The sequence below is a fragment of the Bactrocera tryoni genome, chromosome 1 (assembly GCF_016617805.1).
Source record: "Bactrocera tryoni isolate S06 chromosome 1, CSIRO_BtryS06_freeze2, whole genome shotgun sequence".
Taxonomy (NCBI): Eukaryota; Metazoa; Arthropoda; class Insecta; order Diptera; family Tephritidae; genus Bactrocera; species Bactrocera tryoni.
The window spans coordinates 63,807,894-63,824,045 of NC_052499.1; the positions used below are offsets into that span (position 1 = coordinate 63,807,894).

The 16,152-nt window shown below is 34.8% G+C and overlaps 3 protein-coding genes across 4 annotated transcripts; 2 read left to right on the top strand and 1 right to left on the bottom strand.

The window, feature by feature from the left end:
• Positions 1–592: 592 nt before the first annotated feature.
• On the bottom strand, positions 593–2,859 carry LOC120766326. The gene is made up of 3 exons (XM_040091750.1): positions 2,691–2,859; positions 2,019–2,628; positions 593–1,922 (listed from the first exon to the last, which is right to left on the bottom strand). Exons 1-3 carry the CDS (start codon positions 2,811–2,813, stop codon positions 754–756), a joined length of 1,902 nt encoding a protein of 633 aa, XP_039947684.1. The 5' UTR covers positions 2,814–2,859; the 3' UTR covers positions 593–753.
• A 737-nt stretch (positions 2,860–3,596) lies between these two features.
• On the top strand, positions 3,597–10,336 carry LOC120778779 (protein mel-28). Of its 2 annotated transcripts, none has more exons than XM_040110766.1 (2): positions 3,597–3,729; positions 7,395–10,336. In XM_040110766.1, exon 2 carries the CDS (start codon positions 7,447–7,449, stop codon positions 9,313–9,315), a length of 1,869 nt encoding a protein of 622 aa, XP_039966700.1. In that variant the 5' UTR covers positions 3,597–3,729; positions 7,395–7,446; the 3' UTR covers positions 9,316–10,336. The 2 variants fall into 2 exon arrangements, with proteins under 2 accessions (XP_039966700.1, XP_039966709.1); XM_040110775.1 differs by lacking the exon at positions 3,597–3,729 and adding an exon at positions 3,758–3,836.
• Positions 10,337–11,420: 1,084 nt separating this feature from the next.
• LOC120782821 (serine/threonine-protein kinase greatwall) lies at positions 11,421–15,365 on the top strand. Its single transcript, XM_040115335.1, has 10 exons — positions 11,421–11,737; positions 12,047–12,524; positions 12,676–12,834; positions 12,892–13,034; positions 13,106–13,279; positions 13,358–13,492; positions 13,748–13,905; positions 13,977–14,066; positions 14,138–14,826; positions 14,900–15,365. Exons 1-10 carry the CDS (start codon positions 11,591–11,593, stop codon positions 15,163–15,165), a joined length of 2,439 nt encoding a protein of 812 aa, XP_039971269.1. The 5' UTR covers positions 11,421–11,590; the 3' UTR covers positions 15,166–15,365.
• Positions 15,366–16,152: the final 787 nt, after the last annotated feature.

Genomic DNA, 16,152 nt, shown 5'->3' on the forward strand with positions numbered 1-16,152 from the left:
TGCACCTTTGGCCGGTATCACGGCTTGTAGTCTACATTTATAGATAGCACCAAATTATGTGTAAGTACAAGAGGACTATATTTCCTGAAGAACAAACCAAACCTCATTTCTGCTATTTGCGCCTCGTAATATCGTTCAATGGTATTGAGGACTGGACTCTGATGGGTATGTGACAACACTCTTTTAACGTTATCCAACAGCCTTTCCTCAACCACTAAAGCAGCAACGAACATATAAATTGAGTTTAGCTGCTGGCTAAACTAAATTAAAGTCCACTTTTTTATAACTCCTTCGATGAAAATAAGGTTACTGGCATCTTTAGAACCCATTGCACTCCTATGGTGTATCCATAATGTAGCCTTATATGCCTTACAGTTTTATCTAAATTTTCAGCTTTTAGAGCTTTGCCCTTCGACGACCAACAGATTACACGACATTCGGGTCTACGTAACTGGAATGGACCCGAATTTTTATCCGGTCAAGGCTGCCAACTCGGCAGAATTCTGCCGCTACAACAACAACGGTACCTACTGTATAACTGCATTTAACTATCAACTATTTTCTTTTAAGTTGAAATAGTTTAAGAGATAAGTCACGTTAATTTTGAGTTTATTTTTTAACAACAAAATATTCTTTAATCATGTATAACAGTATATAAGGTAAAAAAAATAAATTTATTATTTTAACTTGGCATTTTTACTAATCTTTAAAATATTTAAGCGAATTTCATCTCTCTCTTTGAGTATTTATTTTCTAATTTGGAACCGAATCGTACATTGCAATTATTGACTGGATTTTGGCAAAGATGCCAATATCGTCGCAACGATCTACGATATCTTCATTCTTCAACAGTTTACTAGAATTCATTTCAATATCTTTCAGGCTCAAACCAGCAAAACGCTCTTCACTTAAATTAATGCGTGCGGTAGCACTACCTACGCATTTTCCTTCCGCATCGTCATATTCGTAAACCTGAAAGCATGCCCATTCCTCCTGCTCTTCAAGTTGGGAAGAAGAAGAGACGACAGGTGATTGGTTAATATTGTCCGATGTACTATTGGCTTGCGAGCATACCAAACTGAGCGTGGTCTCCGGACATAATGCGGTTGTACGGCTCGAAGCTACTATTGTACTTTGCGATTCCGCCATTGATGCATTTGCGTTAGCTATTTTAGAAACATTTTCAATAAATGCTTGGGTCTCATCGTCCTGAATCTCATAACTTAATGTCTTATTCGGGATTGGAGTTTCTTTGGTTATATTTTCGCGGGGTGTGTCTGCAACAAATACTTGTGTCTCATCATCTTCAATAAATAGCGGTTGCTGTGACTGTGTTTCTTTCACTATGTTTGTGTTATCTTCATCGCAAGAATTGCTATCTCTTCTTTGCATTGTATCTTGATGTGCCACATCATTTTGCAATACTATTGAATTTTCATTGGACGAGTCACTGTCCGTTGAGTGTATTAATACAGTTTCTTCAACTGCAATTACAGTGTCGTTATCAACTCTCTGAGTAGACTCAGTTCCTATTGAAAGCATTGTACTATTATTCTTAACTGAATCGTCTGTACGATTTTTAACCACCGAAAATGATCCAGTTTGTGGAATTACAGTTACAAAACTATCACATGACATTGTTTCGTCTTCCTCGGAGAAGGTAGGTACTAAACTCGACTCAGTTGGTTTATTAACATTTGCATTGTTCTTTGTCATAAAAATGCTCTTGTCGATTACCTCATTAGTATTCGCCATTAACAGTTCCTTCTCTGGCAAATTAGTGACATTCGCTTCGGTTTTCGCGCAAGTCGCACACTTAAATATGGTTAACGGCTCCTTAGCATTTTCCTTGCCTAATAAACATATAGGATTATGGGCACCTACACTGCCGCACAATGAACATAGTATCACGGACCATTTGCCTAAAATGTAGTTAAAATAAAATATTTACAAACAATTTTAATACAAAAATTAATTAAGGGAATGCATTGAAAAAGGTAATATATGCGAAAACCAACCACTTTGGTAATCACGTCCTCTTGGACAAAGGCACACTTCCATATTACAAGTGTTGTGTCCACGGTGTAGGTCGGTATATATGCCTTTCTGCGTCTCCCAGCGTGCATCTCTATCAGGCACAAAAATTCCCTGCGATCTTACAGATTCTCGAAAATCCTTGCTACGGCACCAAAGACAACGCAAATAATAACCAGCTGCCATTGCATACTGTTGAACGCATACATTGTGGGCATAACCGCGGTTGCAGCATTTACCAAATATAAACATTATTTCATTGTACAAGCCCATTTGATCGCGACAAATGCTACAGCGTTCAAAACTGGATGGACGTTTCTGTAGGCCCACCGGTTGAAGCTCCTTCCTGGGGACGCATTCATCACAGTAGGAACGAAAATCGTCGACAAATGTATATAGACATCGATTTTGTCGTCCACAAACTAAATGAAAGTACTCATTGCATTTAAAACATTGTATTGAGGCATTTTGACGGCCGCAATAACAGCAAAGTCGTTTGGAAGCGGCAGTAATTTCTTTGCGTATATCTCGCACCAGAAAGCCGTTTATACCACTGCAATCTTTGCCTCTTTGTGGCAGATTAGTAGAGAGTAACTGCAAAGAAAAATATCAAATTATTGAGCTTTTAAAGTTGGTTTTAAAGGACATTGTCATACCAAACAAAAGTAATGTACGTTAATATCTCGACTATGTTGCCAATCTCCAAACATTAGTAAATCAAATGTACAATTTGTCTTATCTTTACAAATATCACAGATTTTATATTTCTCTTCAGACATTTTACAAATTTTAATAAATTTCAAACAAAAACAAATTACAAAACCGCTTATTTGGTGCTACTTCTTCATATGACTCTTCATTCACAATTATGACGGAATAAACTCTCACCACACTAGTTCACAATAGTATACCTAATTATAATTAAAGAATGCAATATTCGTGTTTGGACATATTGATTTACACTGGTCATAGTTTCGATTTATGGCTTTAAATAAACAATCTTTATGTTGCTTTTAACATTAAATTAAAGACTTTAAGTTGTGTGACCTTCTTTAGGATTTTATATTTTCTTTTTGCTATCTTATATTGAGTAGGCAAAAAGTAAAATCATCCTTTCCCTTGCTATCCTGTATATTATACTATTTATAACAATAATCAGACTTGTTACATCCAAATATCAGCTAATTCTTGGGGTAATTACACAAGAGCGCTACCAGAGATTTTTATTAAAGTTCCGATTAGTTTCTTAAAGCCGAATTTCTTGTGTACGTGTGATCGTTCAACACTTTCGTACGCATAGGACTTGCACATTGCAAGTTATGTGTGTGTTATGTTTCAATACATGTATATTACAGATTTACCGAATCGCAAATTGCTGGATACCCACTTTAAAGACTCATGCGATTTTTTCTATCTCACCACTTTATGTTAACCAAGCGGTTTATGTCTTTGCTGGAGCCAACTGTACCCATGCCTTGACATGTTTTCACCGCGGAGGGATATATCTTTGACGTTTTCATGATTTCTTTCGCCTCTGGTGAATATGTAATTGTGCGGGATTTCATTCAAGCAAACGTGTGTGAGTGCATTGTAAGCGGAGAACCAAAACTGCATTTTATTTGCGATAAAAGAATAATTGACCAGAAAATACAACACAACGCGCAGAGCAAAAAGTATACAATATACAAAATAAAGGTTTGTGTGTAAAGTTTATAAAGTGTTAAATTAATTAGCTTTTATGTACACTATTTTGGCGGCATTAAAGCTGAAATTTGAGTGGCGTCTGCAATTTTCTTGTTGAGGTAGGAAATTTCAATTTGATATAGAGACATTTTGCATAACGATAATTTGCCGGGATTAATGAAGCTGTAAAAGTGCAGTAATGTTTTGCTAATATAAATTGCAGTATAGAATATTTGTAAGAACAAAGGTTTAGTGTATAAAAATGATAAAATTGTATATAACCTTCAATTAAGGAATATTTGTAGTAAAACGCGGAGAAAAAAAGAGACGAACCGCCATTTTTAAAAAGCCAGGGCCGAGTCTGGCGACTCCTTTGTGCGCCACAGTAGTGGCGAACAATATTGAGATAGAGAAAACATTTATTTAGTTTATAAGGCTTTCATACATTTGAATATATCCAATTGTGTTAAGCATATGTATTTTAGTTATACTTTAAAACGCAAATATAAATTTGTGGTTTAAATATTAGTATTTTTATATGCAATTCTCCTCAAAATCAAAGTCGGTAAAATAATTTGTATTATTTTTCGTGTTCTGTACTGCGAATGGTGTAATGAAAACAAAAAAGTGAAATATCAACATGTCCCCCACACTACTTTCTAAATACTGCTGTGTGGAGCTCATTCTTCGATATGTAAAATTAAATTTTTTAAATGAATTATTTTGAATATTAATACTCGATAAAATAATGATCACTATACCCTTCATTCGGCGCCTACCATATTAATTATTTTAGTTATATTTATAAATTTAGAATAACATGTGATTCTTACGATGTGTTAATTAATTGCATGCCTTTGTACTCCTCATTGCAAGTTCCGCGTGTGCATAGTCTCCCCATCCTATAATTAACAATTCCAATCACAATCATATTTAAGTATATTTTGATTCAAAACTTTGCAACAAGCCCAACCAATATACAAAGATGCATGGTTGTATATATGTATATATATGTATGCATGCACTTTGATGATGGTGCAACTGTCCGCTGACATTTATTTCTATATGTAGCAGAAACAAACAGTAAAACGCTGGGTATACGGTCTGTTTGTGCTGACAGCTGTACGATGCACTTTCTATTCATGAATATGGTTTTTATGTGCATGCGTTGTCGCAAATTATAAGAGAAATAATATGGTGTTTTCTTGCCTAGGCAAGATTGCCAATAATTATCTGGCATGAGCCTTGTGAGAAAATGTTGTACTCTGTAATACAATATACCACGCCTTATTGACTGATTGCGATCTCGTCCAAAAAGCCCTATATATTTTTAAACTTAGAGGCTAACCTTTAATATTTGAACGTTACCTTCAAAAATGTTCTTATGTATAAAAGGTCGTTATACGTTTCCACATTTTATAAGCAAACCGTAGTGGTTGTAGCGCGCAAACTAGCAGACGAAAATCACTAAAGAAATTTTCACCCGGGTAAAAACTCGTTTTGTTTTTCTCTTCCATTATTTGTTTTGCTCATTTTCCGTGCGATGTATTTCACCCTCCTGTCGCTTTTTGTTTCCTTATATCACCACTGTTAAACTAAGCGGCGCCCATGCTATGATGGCACCAGGTTGCTGACTCTACCTACCGACTGTCGATGTGCTTGTTTTTGGTTGCCAATGGTTTAGACAAAAAGGCATCACAAACTGATTTGCTGGTATTTGTGCTTGGAATTTATATCAACTTTACAATGCATTTTTGACTTTTACATTTTTATACAAGTTTATAAATGTGTAATTTTGTGAGTGTTGCTTTAAGATTTATGTTGGATATGTTGACAATGTTTTTAGTTGTGTAGTGTTGCAATTATTCCGTTATTTAGGAATCCAAGGGGGCGATGTTTATGATAATTCTTAATAACCTCATAGTCATAATTCTTTTATCTTAGACAGATTTTTATATGGTTTAACTCTTTTCAAGTCAAAAGGTTCGCACTAAAATTAACTTAAATTGAGTTCTTTTTTTCGAAATCTTTGAAGTGTAACACCAATAACTATTCAGGCATAACGGAATTCAAATGCGGCATAATACATATTCAATAGGTATATTTGGGTGTAATTCTCGTACCTATAAGGTCATTTAGTTGTGTTACCGGAAATTAGGGTATTTTTTACCGGTGGTGCGATGTTGATGGTTATACCTTGTTAAATGGAATTAAGCAAGTATAAATTGCGCTCTATGCACACACGGGCATGTATTCAAAAACTGCTACCTGAACTCTTTTATGAAGAATTATTGCACTTCCACCAAATAGTGTTTCGTATCAGGGTTAAATTTATATTATTCGATTTATTTTCACAGTTTATAAATCAGCTGAATGTTTTTTAATGCTAGAGCTTCACCTTAAAGCATAGCATACATACAATTTTACAAATTTGTATTATTAATAATCGGAAAAACGAGTATTCTGAATAGATTTAAATTCCATTCTCGGTTAACCGTTTCTTTATTTTTTTTAAGTGTGCATGAAAAAATTGCAGCAACATTCATTGTAAACTTTACAGCCACGCGAATGTGATTGCGCTCACAGCCGTCCGTAGATATGCATCTACATAAGTATACTGGTGGTCCGATAATTAGAAACAATTTATTGTTACAAATTTTGTATGTTTACTTCGATCCAAGCTTAAATTCGTTTTTTCGAGAGGCTTCAATTGGAACAATTTAATCGCCATCTTTTAATCATGTAAAAAATTATAGGTTTCACTGTACACTACGTATATGTTTTACTAAAAATATAGAATACAAATAAAAATTCAAATATTGTAAAATACTAATGTTTCTAACTATCGCGCCACTACTGTTTATAAATATGTACATATAAATTCTTTTGTATAGTTAACGCCTCTAAGCTTGCAAAATAACTGAATGCTTTAAGGCGCTATCAGACGTACAATTTTTTATTTTATTTCTTGTTGAAATTTTTATTTGAAATTTATTATACACACAATAGTGTTTAGCTATCATTCAAACTGCAATAACTTTGGTCCAGTTGATGTCAACGTTTTTTCTTATTGTTTATTAATTTTCCAAAGCAGGCCAATCTGCTGCCGGTAGGAGTATGTTAATCTTTAAATTATTTGAAGAAACTAAGCGCCAATCATATACAATGTACATATGTCCTATATTTTTAAATCTTAAGTGGGTATGCAGTAGAAGGCTGATAAGGTTGTTGATCTTCAACACCAACATAAACGATCACTTAAACTCATATGTTGCAAGAACTAGGAAAAAGCGTCGACTTACTTTTTTATTTCCACCACACGATTCTATTTTACGCTTTGCATACATATGTACATATTGTAATGTTTGCTTTATGCTAGACGTACGCAGACATAAAGTCAACGAAATATAAACAAACACTGATAACATATATGCATATGTACATATGTAATGTGCTTCTATAATTGAAGTAGTTAGGGTAGCACATCTTTGCTTCTATTTTAAAGAATGTATAATAAAATTTTATCACAAGGCAAAAGCTTGATTAAATTGATTATAATGTAATCATACGTGTTTAAATTCCTTTCAATTACAGTGCTGATTAATTTGTCAGTAATTTTTTTATGTTATTTTCTGTTATATTTGAAATAATAAATATACATTTTTTTGTTTTTATAGATACATAAAAGTTGCGATCGAATAAAGTTCATATATAAGAATTAACGCCAAGATGTCGACAAAGGCCACAACACAGCACACGCGTCGTGCACCACTTTCGCTATCTGGCGGCGGCAAACAGCAGAGTCAAAATCATTATAGCGGCAAATCTGCAGAATCCAATGGCAGTTCGAATAATAGCGCTAGCGCTAAAAATGACAATAAGCATTCTGCAAGTCAGAAGACAGAATCCAGCGTTAACGATGTAAAAGAGTCGACACCGAAAGATTTGAAGAAGCCACAAAACACAGACAAAAAGCAACAACAGCAATCCGCCAATAATGAGTCAGTGAAGAAAAATGAAAAGACTGATGAGAAGAAAACTCAGAATGGCAGTGTCAAAGCCTCTACAAACGGCGGTGCCAAAGAGAAACAGCAAAATGGTAGTGATAAACAGGACAATAATAGTAATAGTAATAGCACCAACGCCAAGACGGTCGCTGCTAACTCAAATGGTAATGCCAACGCCAAGACTAATGCAAAGTCAAATGAAAAGGCTGCACCGCCGACTGCAAAGGAAGATACAAAAACTAAGGAGCCGAAACTTGCAGAGCCCGTTGAAAAGAGTGAAAAAGAGCCTGAGAAGGAGAAAGATAAGGAAATGGAGAAAAAGAAAGAAAGTGAACCAGAAAAAGTTGTTGAAAAAGAGACTAGATCTCGACGTCATGAGGCAGTGGTAGCAACAGAGGTGGAAAAGAAACAAGCAGATAAAAAAGAAGCGAACAAAGGTGATGAAACAAAAATGGAAGTAACTACACCAACATCTCGATCCAGTGCTGGACAGGCTAAATCCCGGGCTACACCCACAAAGGGTGTCGAGAAATCTGGCAGAAGTACACCCACAAAACCGGTGGATAAACCAACTGCTTCGCCACGTATCAAAACCGTCACCACAGTCATAGATGATGTTGAAATGGAACCACCAGCTGTGGAGACCTCACCAGCTAAGTCCAAAGAGAATACGTCACCAGTCGTGGTCGCAGCAGCTGCAGCTGCTTCTGTGCTGCAGCCACCAGCCGCCACTTCGACTCCCGGCAAAGCAACAACGGCAACACAAAAGACTAAACCACAAACCGTCGATGCCAAATCAGATCAACCGATAAATGCACCCAGTTGTGGGAGTTCACCGGATCGCAAGAGTGTACCACGCACTATTACACATATCGGTGGACGTCGCAGCATTCGTCCACTTAACGAATATACTCCTTCGAAATTCCAAAGTAATTTACAATTTCGTGAATCCTATCGCCGCATTAACACTGAATTAGACGTCAGTTCAACCACCAATACCAGCATGAACGTGACTGTTGGCTCAGAGGTACCAAACAACTCATCTTTTTCATTTTTCGGACGTGGTCGTAAACGTGACCGTACGCCACCGCGCCAAACGCAATCCACTATGGAGTTGCAAACTGACGCTGACTATTCGCCACCAAAACGTGCACGCCTTGATATGTATAGCTTGTTTAGCGTAGTTTCTTCTCCCTTAACAATGTTACGTTCGCGTTTTTCGAGAGCTTCCATACAAAGCAGCACACCGGTGAAGTTGGCCACTAAACTAGCAGCCACAGATGAGGATGAAGCTGATGTACAAAATGTTTCCGGCATTTCGATTGAAGAGGAAAATGCCACCGACGGCGGTGAAAGTGACGAAAAGACTGCGACCGAAGACGTCACTGTAGGGAAAAATACTGACGATGATACTACACCCAAAATGGACTCACCAATGAAGGTGGACGAAAAGTGTGGAATGGAGAAGGGCGATGAAGTGAACGATGAGCTGGAGGATGCATCCAAGTCCTCAAATGTGCATGAGGTTGCAGCAGGCATCGCAGACACATCCGTTTCTTCGGCTAAAAATAAGAGATGTCATATTATGTAAAGTGTATTTGTCGAGAAATTAATTGTATTGTCTATAATAGTTATCATAATTTTCTTTAAATGTTTCAGATGTTTAGCTTATGTACATCTCTGTATGTAAAAACGTCTTAAACATTATTTTTACGTTCGTAATACCTACATATCCCCGTTTGCTGATTTACGTTCACACATATAATATATTTAACACATTAACACTTATATAACGTTCATCATATAGTATATTTGTTTAAGCGCAGTTGAACTTGGTGGGTGAAAAGTGTTGTGCAACCCGAACACATTAAAGTTTAGTTTTGATGAACCCAATTTATACAAAATATGTATAAATGTACAATTTAACTAAAGTGAAATTCAATATAATATTTGCAAAAGTAAAGTTTTGTAATATTTAGTAACAGTTGTTGAGAAAATATAAGACAATACCATTTGCTATGGTTGTGTATTGTTTACCGGAGTGTCGGTTTTCCTGAGATATTTGTCACTTCGCTAACATAGAACCGTAGTTCGTATGATAGATTGTTTTATATTATTGCAACAACAAATTTGTATTTAATAACCAAATTAATTTCAGATTCATTTCATTTCGCATGTCAAAAATATTATCTTTTAGGCTTTTCTGCAAACATTTCTGCGCAGAAAGGCGTAAAAGAATAAATATTTTGCAGAATTATAGAAACATAATAAAATTTTTTAATTTTGTTTGATTGCTCATTATAGAAATTATAATAATTTAGTGTTAGTTTAAAATCAAAATCATATCCCACTTGCATTTTGCATTTAAAGTAAGCATATGTATTTGAAGAGACCTTATGTAATACATACAATACAAGTATGTACGTATTTATAGTACCTTACGAACGTTGATTGTTTGTAATCGTCATAAGATTTGTGTATTAATTTTTGTTTGCAAATAACAAAGTTTCAGTTAAAACCTTTGTCAATCGATCATAATAGTTTCATATATATATTTGTACTCATGCATTACAATGATTATATAAATACATACATACTATATACATAAATTTATGGCAATTTTTAACAATATTCAATATTCATAGAAATAAAGGAGATTTTATACAAATAGAAAATTATGTTTTCATGGTATAGTAGGTTCATTTGAGAATCATAAGATTTTTGAAAACAAATTAATTCTAATCGGAAAGCGTTCACTACCCAAAAATTGTTCTTACCAAAACATCTACCGGTAAAGAAAAATATCAGTACCTTCTTGAAAACAGAGGTCTGCGTAACCGCCACGGATTTGAATGCACAGCTGACCAAGCGCTGTTACTGCAGCTGCATTACTTAGAGCTGTTGTACAAACCTTTTATTTTCTTAGCTTTCGTGTAAGATTTATCTCCATTAGACCATTCTGAAACTAATATAAGCAAAAAATGGGGTAACTGTCCACATTTATTTTTATTGGGTGAATGAAAAGGGAAGCGCCAACCTAAATTGTTTGCATGCAATGACTAAGTATAACTAATTATTTTTTTGAAATTTTGAAGTGTTACATTGTTGTTTTTAGGAAGTTAATTTCATTTTGCCAAAGGCTTTATTTTTCAAAATTTTGCAAAACAATTTTTTTAATTTTACACTTTTTTATTTTTTTTTAATAATAAATTTAAATTTCTTGAAACACTAACTGACATACCTAAATAAAAGCGTTGAACTGCGCGTTTTTTTATCGCCCACCGTTAACGCCGAAGTAACATCCCTAAATAAAGCTGCAACTTTACGTAAAATTCTCATTTAATTTTCAATATTCTACAAAATAAACGAAATTTAAAACGAAATATTTTTATTAGAAATACTTACATATAGCCATTTGTTCAATTATTTTGCCGCCGTGCTTATTTAAGTTTGTGCAATACAAAATCTATGGGTATGCGGAATTTTAATTTGTCGCTGCCATCTAATTTAGGGACGGCTGTAACATAGTCGAAACCTCATGTAATTCTTAGCAAATGGCAACACTACTGGTAACATCTCAAAACATTAACTTGGCAGTACTCTGTATTGGCAGTTATGTCAAATTAATTTTGATCATTTTCAACGTTCGGTCGAATTTTTGAAAGAATTATGTTACATTTTATATTTTCGTGTATAATTTTTAACTCACCTATTGGTTAAATGACGTAAACGAAATAAATAATACAAACAGAAAGTCAAATACATTCAAGTGAAGGTTATTTGAAATTTAGTACATTTTTTAGTAACCACAGATCATCTAATATTAAGTGCGCGGCAAATTTCATCTAGAATTATACGATCGTAACATGGAAAAAGAGGAGACTGCAACAGTGCAGTATCATCATAGCGATTATAAGACACCCAAAAAGTCATCTTTAATAATAGATGGCGAACGCTTATTGGATAAGATAAACATATTAACGACAAGGCCTGAGAATCAGTCATGTACAAAGGTATTAATTGGAGGACCTTTATAAAGAGATTTCATTGTTTTATATCTAACAATTGTGTTGTATTTAATTTATAAAACACATATATTTGTTGGTGCTGTGCATTCAATTTAATTTAACATATTCGTAATGCGCCGTTAACTCTGCGAAGTGCTTGTGGTATTCGTGGTGCATAACTTTGCGTTTATTTTACAAAAAAGATTTTTTTTGCCAGTTGTCCTTACTATTTCTTACAATCCTCACAAAATGTTAACACGGTTTTCTATTTATACTTAAGCAATATGAGTAAAAATATCTATTTATTTTCTTTAGCTTCCAACCATAAAGGACTTTGTTATTATTAAGCCAATAAGCCGCGGTGCATTTGGAAAAGTATTTCTGGGATATAAAAATAATGATCCAAATAGATTATATGCCATCAAAGTTATGCGAAAGTCCGAGATGATAAATAAAAATATGGTATCACAAGTGATTACGGAACGCAATGCGTTGGCATTATCACGTAGTCCATTTTGTGTTAGCCTCTTTTATTCGCTACAGTCGGTCTCGTACGTCTATTTAGTGATGGAGTATATGGTAGGTGGTGATCTAAAGTCGCTCCTTACCATGTACGGGTACTTTGACGAAGCAGTTGCACGTTTCTATGTTGCAGAAGTTGCGCTAGCGTTGCAATATTTACACGACCACGGCATTGTGCATCGCGACATAAAGCCAGATAATATGTTGCTATCAGCGACCGGTCATGTAAAATTGACCGATTTCGGTTTAAGCAAGATTGACAATCACAGAGGTAATTATAATTTTGATTTTTTTAATTATTATTTTGGTTTTTTAAATTGCTATTTTGCTTTTTTTTTTAATCATTATTTTGCTTTTTTTATAATTATTATTTTGCTTTTTTTTTTTAATAATTTTATTTAATAAATTTTTTTTTTTTTAAGATTTAGAAATATCGGATTTGATAAATATATCGCCCACCTTAAATACACGTACACCTGGCCAGTTGCTTTCCCTTACGTCACATTTATCCTTTGGATCAGAGAAGAAAATGGAGTGTGGCACTGGCATCTCAAATCTGATGAATGCTATGAATAAGCGGAGTATGATTGTTATTATGTTTATGTTACTATATATTGGTTAAATATTTTATGCCACAGATATGATAACTGAGTCTTCGGATAGTGAGGCAGACACATCATTTAATGAAGCTGAACGCACAAGCGATAGCAAAATATCTGGTGTCTCACCGTTCTTTTCCGCCGAGGAGATTAATGTTTCAGTTTCACATACATGCACTAATGTAAGTTTGGGAAGAGATTGTGAATTCCTTTACATAAAAATAAATACATTTATTTACGACTTTGTTTGCAGCCACAACTTGCTGACAGCACTTCTTCGTACCATACGTGCACATCCACAGAGATAAGCAAAAATGATACAAGTACCGGTGTCGCAAGTGCGGGCTCTAATACAAAGCATGTTGGCTTCGTAGACATCATTATTGATCTCAAGGTTGCAGCTGCTGCAGCGCGAGCGAATTGCAATGTGAGTAAAACATAAAAAAATTATATTTGGTTAAATTTAAAAATTTTATTAAACTTCATTGCTTTTATCATTAAAAAGGGTTGCAAGCAGGAAAAAAATATACATTTAAATGATAATAACACAGAGAATAAGGTTTTGATTAAAGTGGAGCAGAGAGAGCAGGAAGATGCTTCATTTGAGTTTAGCATGGTTCGAAAGCGTTCCATGGATGAGGTGTGTAAGCTTTTTTTATGCTTTGCGTGTGGGGTTTTGGAAAGAAAATCTTTGGTTAAAGTGTTTATTTACTGCTATCTACTTTAAATTTTAAAACTTTTTACGATTTTTGCATGCAACGTTCTTTGTAAATATTATGTGGTGTCTGTCGTCCAAATATTTACATACTTTTTCACTGTTGCATTGTTTTATCAACTTTCTCTTACATTTGTGTGTGTTGTAATTTTAACTCATATATTTTATACATCAATACAGCGTTTGCGTGTTTCCAAAGTCGCCGAAGACTCGGGCGTATCTAGTCGCAAAAGTGACTATTCTCTATCGCAGATCAACACGACTACCAATTCGCTAGATAAGGTTGAGAATATGTTTATTTCGAAAAATGATACCAGCTGTTCCGACTATTCGCGCAGGTATGATACACGAAACGATTTAAAAGATATCAAAATGATATGAAAATCATTGGATTTATTTGTAATTTTAGCTATAACACGAATAATACCAATGAAACCAGCAGTATGCGTTCACCGTTTCGCAACCTTTCGAAAAATTTCAAACGTCCTGAATTTCTAAGGTTGTTCACATTAGCTGTAAATACAAAAATTTTAATAAAAAAATTTCTATTTTTATATTTATCACCTTTAGGGGTATGAAACGTAAACTAAATCTTTTAAATCGTTCGGAGACCTCATCCAATCTGGAGACGGATGGTTCCAATTCTGCATCGAACTCTGGCAGCACCGGACTCACGCAAGAGATCGATATGCTGGATATCGGTAGTAGTACGCCGAAAAAGCGTAAAGCTGTTAGTGGCGTACTGAAAATACGTTCACTCTCAGACGATGAAATGCCGCCAACACTCAATGAGCACGTCACAAATGTAGTGTTCTCGACACCTGTGTCATCGCAAAAGGTGCCACGTCGTGACGGTGGTTTGTTGGGTAAACTTAAGGCCACACGCTTTGCATTACCACTCTCGATAGAGGCGAAAAAAATCGAACCAATGACAGAGAAGACGTCGTATCTTAAAATGGCTGCTGATGATCCCACCATGTCACCCATTAATTTGGGCAATAATGTGCCGAAAACACCGAAATGCATAAATACACCATTTCGTACACCGAAATCGGTACGTCGCGGCATTGGTCGTCAGTCCTTTGAACGCATACTGGGCACACCCGACTACTTGGCGCCGGAATTATTGTTGCGGCAAGGTCACGGACCGGCTGTGGATTGGTGGGCACTGGGCGTTTGCTTCTATGAATTCTTGACTGGCTTGCCACCCTTCAACGATGAAACACCACAAAAAGTTTTCGACAACATTCTAAATAAAAGTATAATTGACACGTTTAAATTAATAACACTATTTGGATTTTTTTTTTTATAAATAAACATTTCTGCTTATAGATATTGAATGGCCCCAAGGTGATGAAGCGCTATCAGCCGAAGCGATGGAAGCTGTCGATCTGCTGTTAACAATCGATCCCACAGAGCGTCCTGCAGCCAAAGAGGTGCAGCAAATGCGCTTCTTCGAGTCCATAGAATGGCAGAATATTGAAAACGTTGAACCGCCCTTTGTGCCAGCGCCTGATAATCCCACCGACACGGCTTATTTTGAGGCACGCAACAATTTGCAACATTTAAAGTTGTCCAATTTCACGCTAGAAGACTAAAGACACGCGGCTTAAGACTGTTTAGTGAGGAGTGGGGGGTCAGTGTATTACTGGTGTACGCCGCTATACAAATTTTCTCCATAAGTTTGACTAGTGAATATGCGAGATATCGTCACTTGAGAGCCATAATCGCATTATAAGAAATAAGTAAAGCATTACACACATTCTTTAATCTAATTAAATCGAATATTATCGTTTTATTGCTATATTTTTTATTGCTTTCTTTAATATTGTTTTTTACCGTATGTAGCTAATTTATCTGTTAGACGTCTTGTTTTATTAAAGAATCCTTTCAAACCAGTTAAAATTATCTGTGTGTGTAGTAATATTTAGTTTTAATATCGGTTTTGTAGCAATATTTAATTTATATGTATGTGTGTCCAATATAAACAACAACAAAAAGTAGAAAGATTTGTATTTCCTTGATGTAAATACAAATATTTTTATAATCTCACAAATATCATCAAAAGAGTTAAAATTCTGCCTTAAGTGTAGCTTCCTGCTTTGAATTACTCGATTATTGTTGTTGCGCGTGCATATATGTATAATGAATCGTACTGAACAACATGTAACATATCAAATGTGTCATTGTTTAAATTAATCGCATTCATGTAAAATTTTCTCGTTAAAGCCATTGTTTTACTATTTATTTTTTCATAAATTTTTCTGAAATTCTTATTAACTCTTTATTTAACTTTTTATATAAATATTATGTAACATATACAAAACTATTACGTAATAAAATATAAATGCACTGATAAATTGTATATATAATAAAATTGATTTAACTGCTGTTGCGGTGAAATATGTTAAAACTCACACATTTGTAGCAAAACATTAATTTTGCGTTTTAAAGTGCTGAATATTTGCAAACCATCTGATCAAATTTAACCTGGATCGATTAAAATTATTTTCCTAGATTCGTATAACCCTTCTTATTTTCGTGTGAAGTTTGATTTCCATATGCCTATTCGTTGAAAATCGAAA

What these genes read in the sequence shown, in the direction of transcription:
- LOC120766326 (XM_040091750.1), bottom strand. Translation starts at nt 2,813, where the DNA reads ATGTCTGAAGAGAAATATAAAATCTGTGATATTTGTAAAGATAAGACA. An exon ending in ACGTACATTACTTTTGTTTG is followed by an intron (nt 2,629 to 2,690) that starts GTATGACAATGT and finishes TTTTCTTTGCAG; the next exon opens with TTACTCTCTACTAATCTGCC. An exon ending in AGGACGTGATTACCAAAGTG is followed by an intron (nt 1,923 to 2,018) that starts GTTGGTTTTCGC and finishes ACTACATTTTAG; the next exon opens with GCAAATGGTCCGTGATACTA.
- LOC120778779 (XM_040110766.1), top strand. Translation starts at nt 7,447, where the DNA reads ATGTCGACAAAGGCCACAACACAGCACACGCGTCGTGCACCACTTTCG.
- LOC120782821 (XM_040115335.1), top strand. Translation starts at nt 11,591, where the DNA reads ATGGAAAAAGAGGAGACTGCAACAGTGCAGTATCATCATAGCGATTAT. An exon ending in CAAGATTGACAATCACAGAG is followed by an intron (nt 12,525 to 12,675) that starts GTAATTATAATT and finishes TTTTTTTTTAAG; the next exon opens with ATTTAGAAATATCGGATTTG. An exon ending in TTTCACATACATGCACTAAT is followed by an intron (nt 13,035 to 13,105) that starts GTAAGTTTGGGA and finishes CTTTGTTTGCAG; the next exon opens with CCACAACTTGCTGACAGCAC.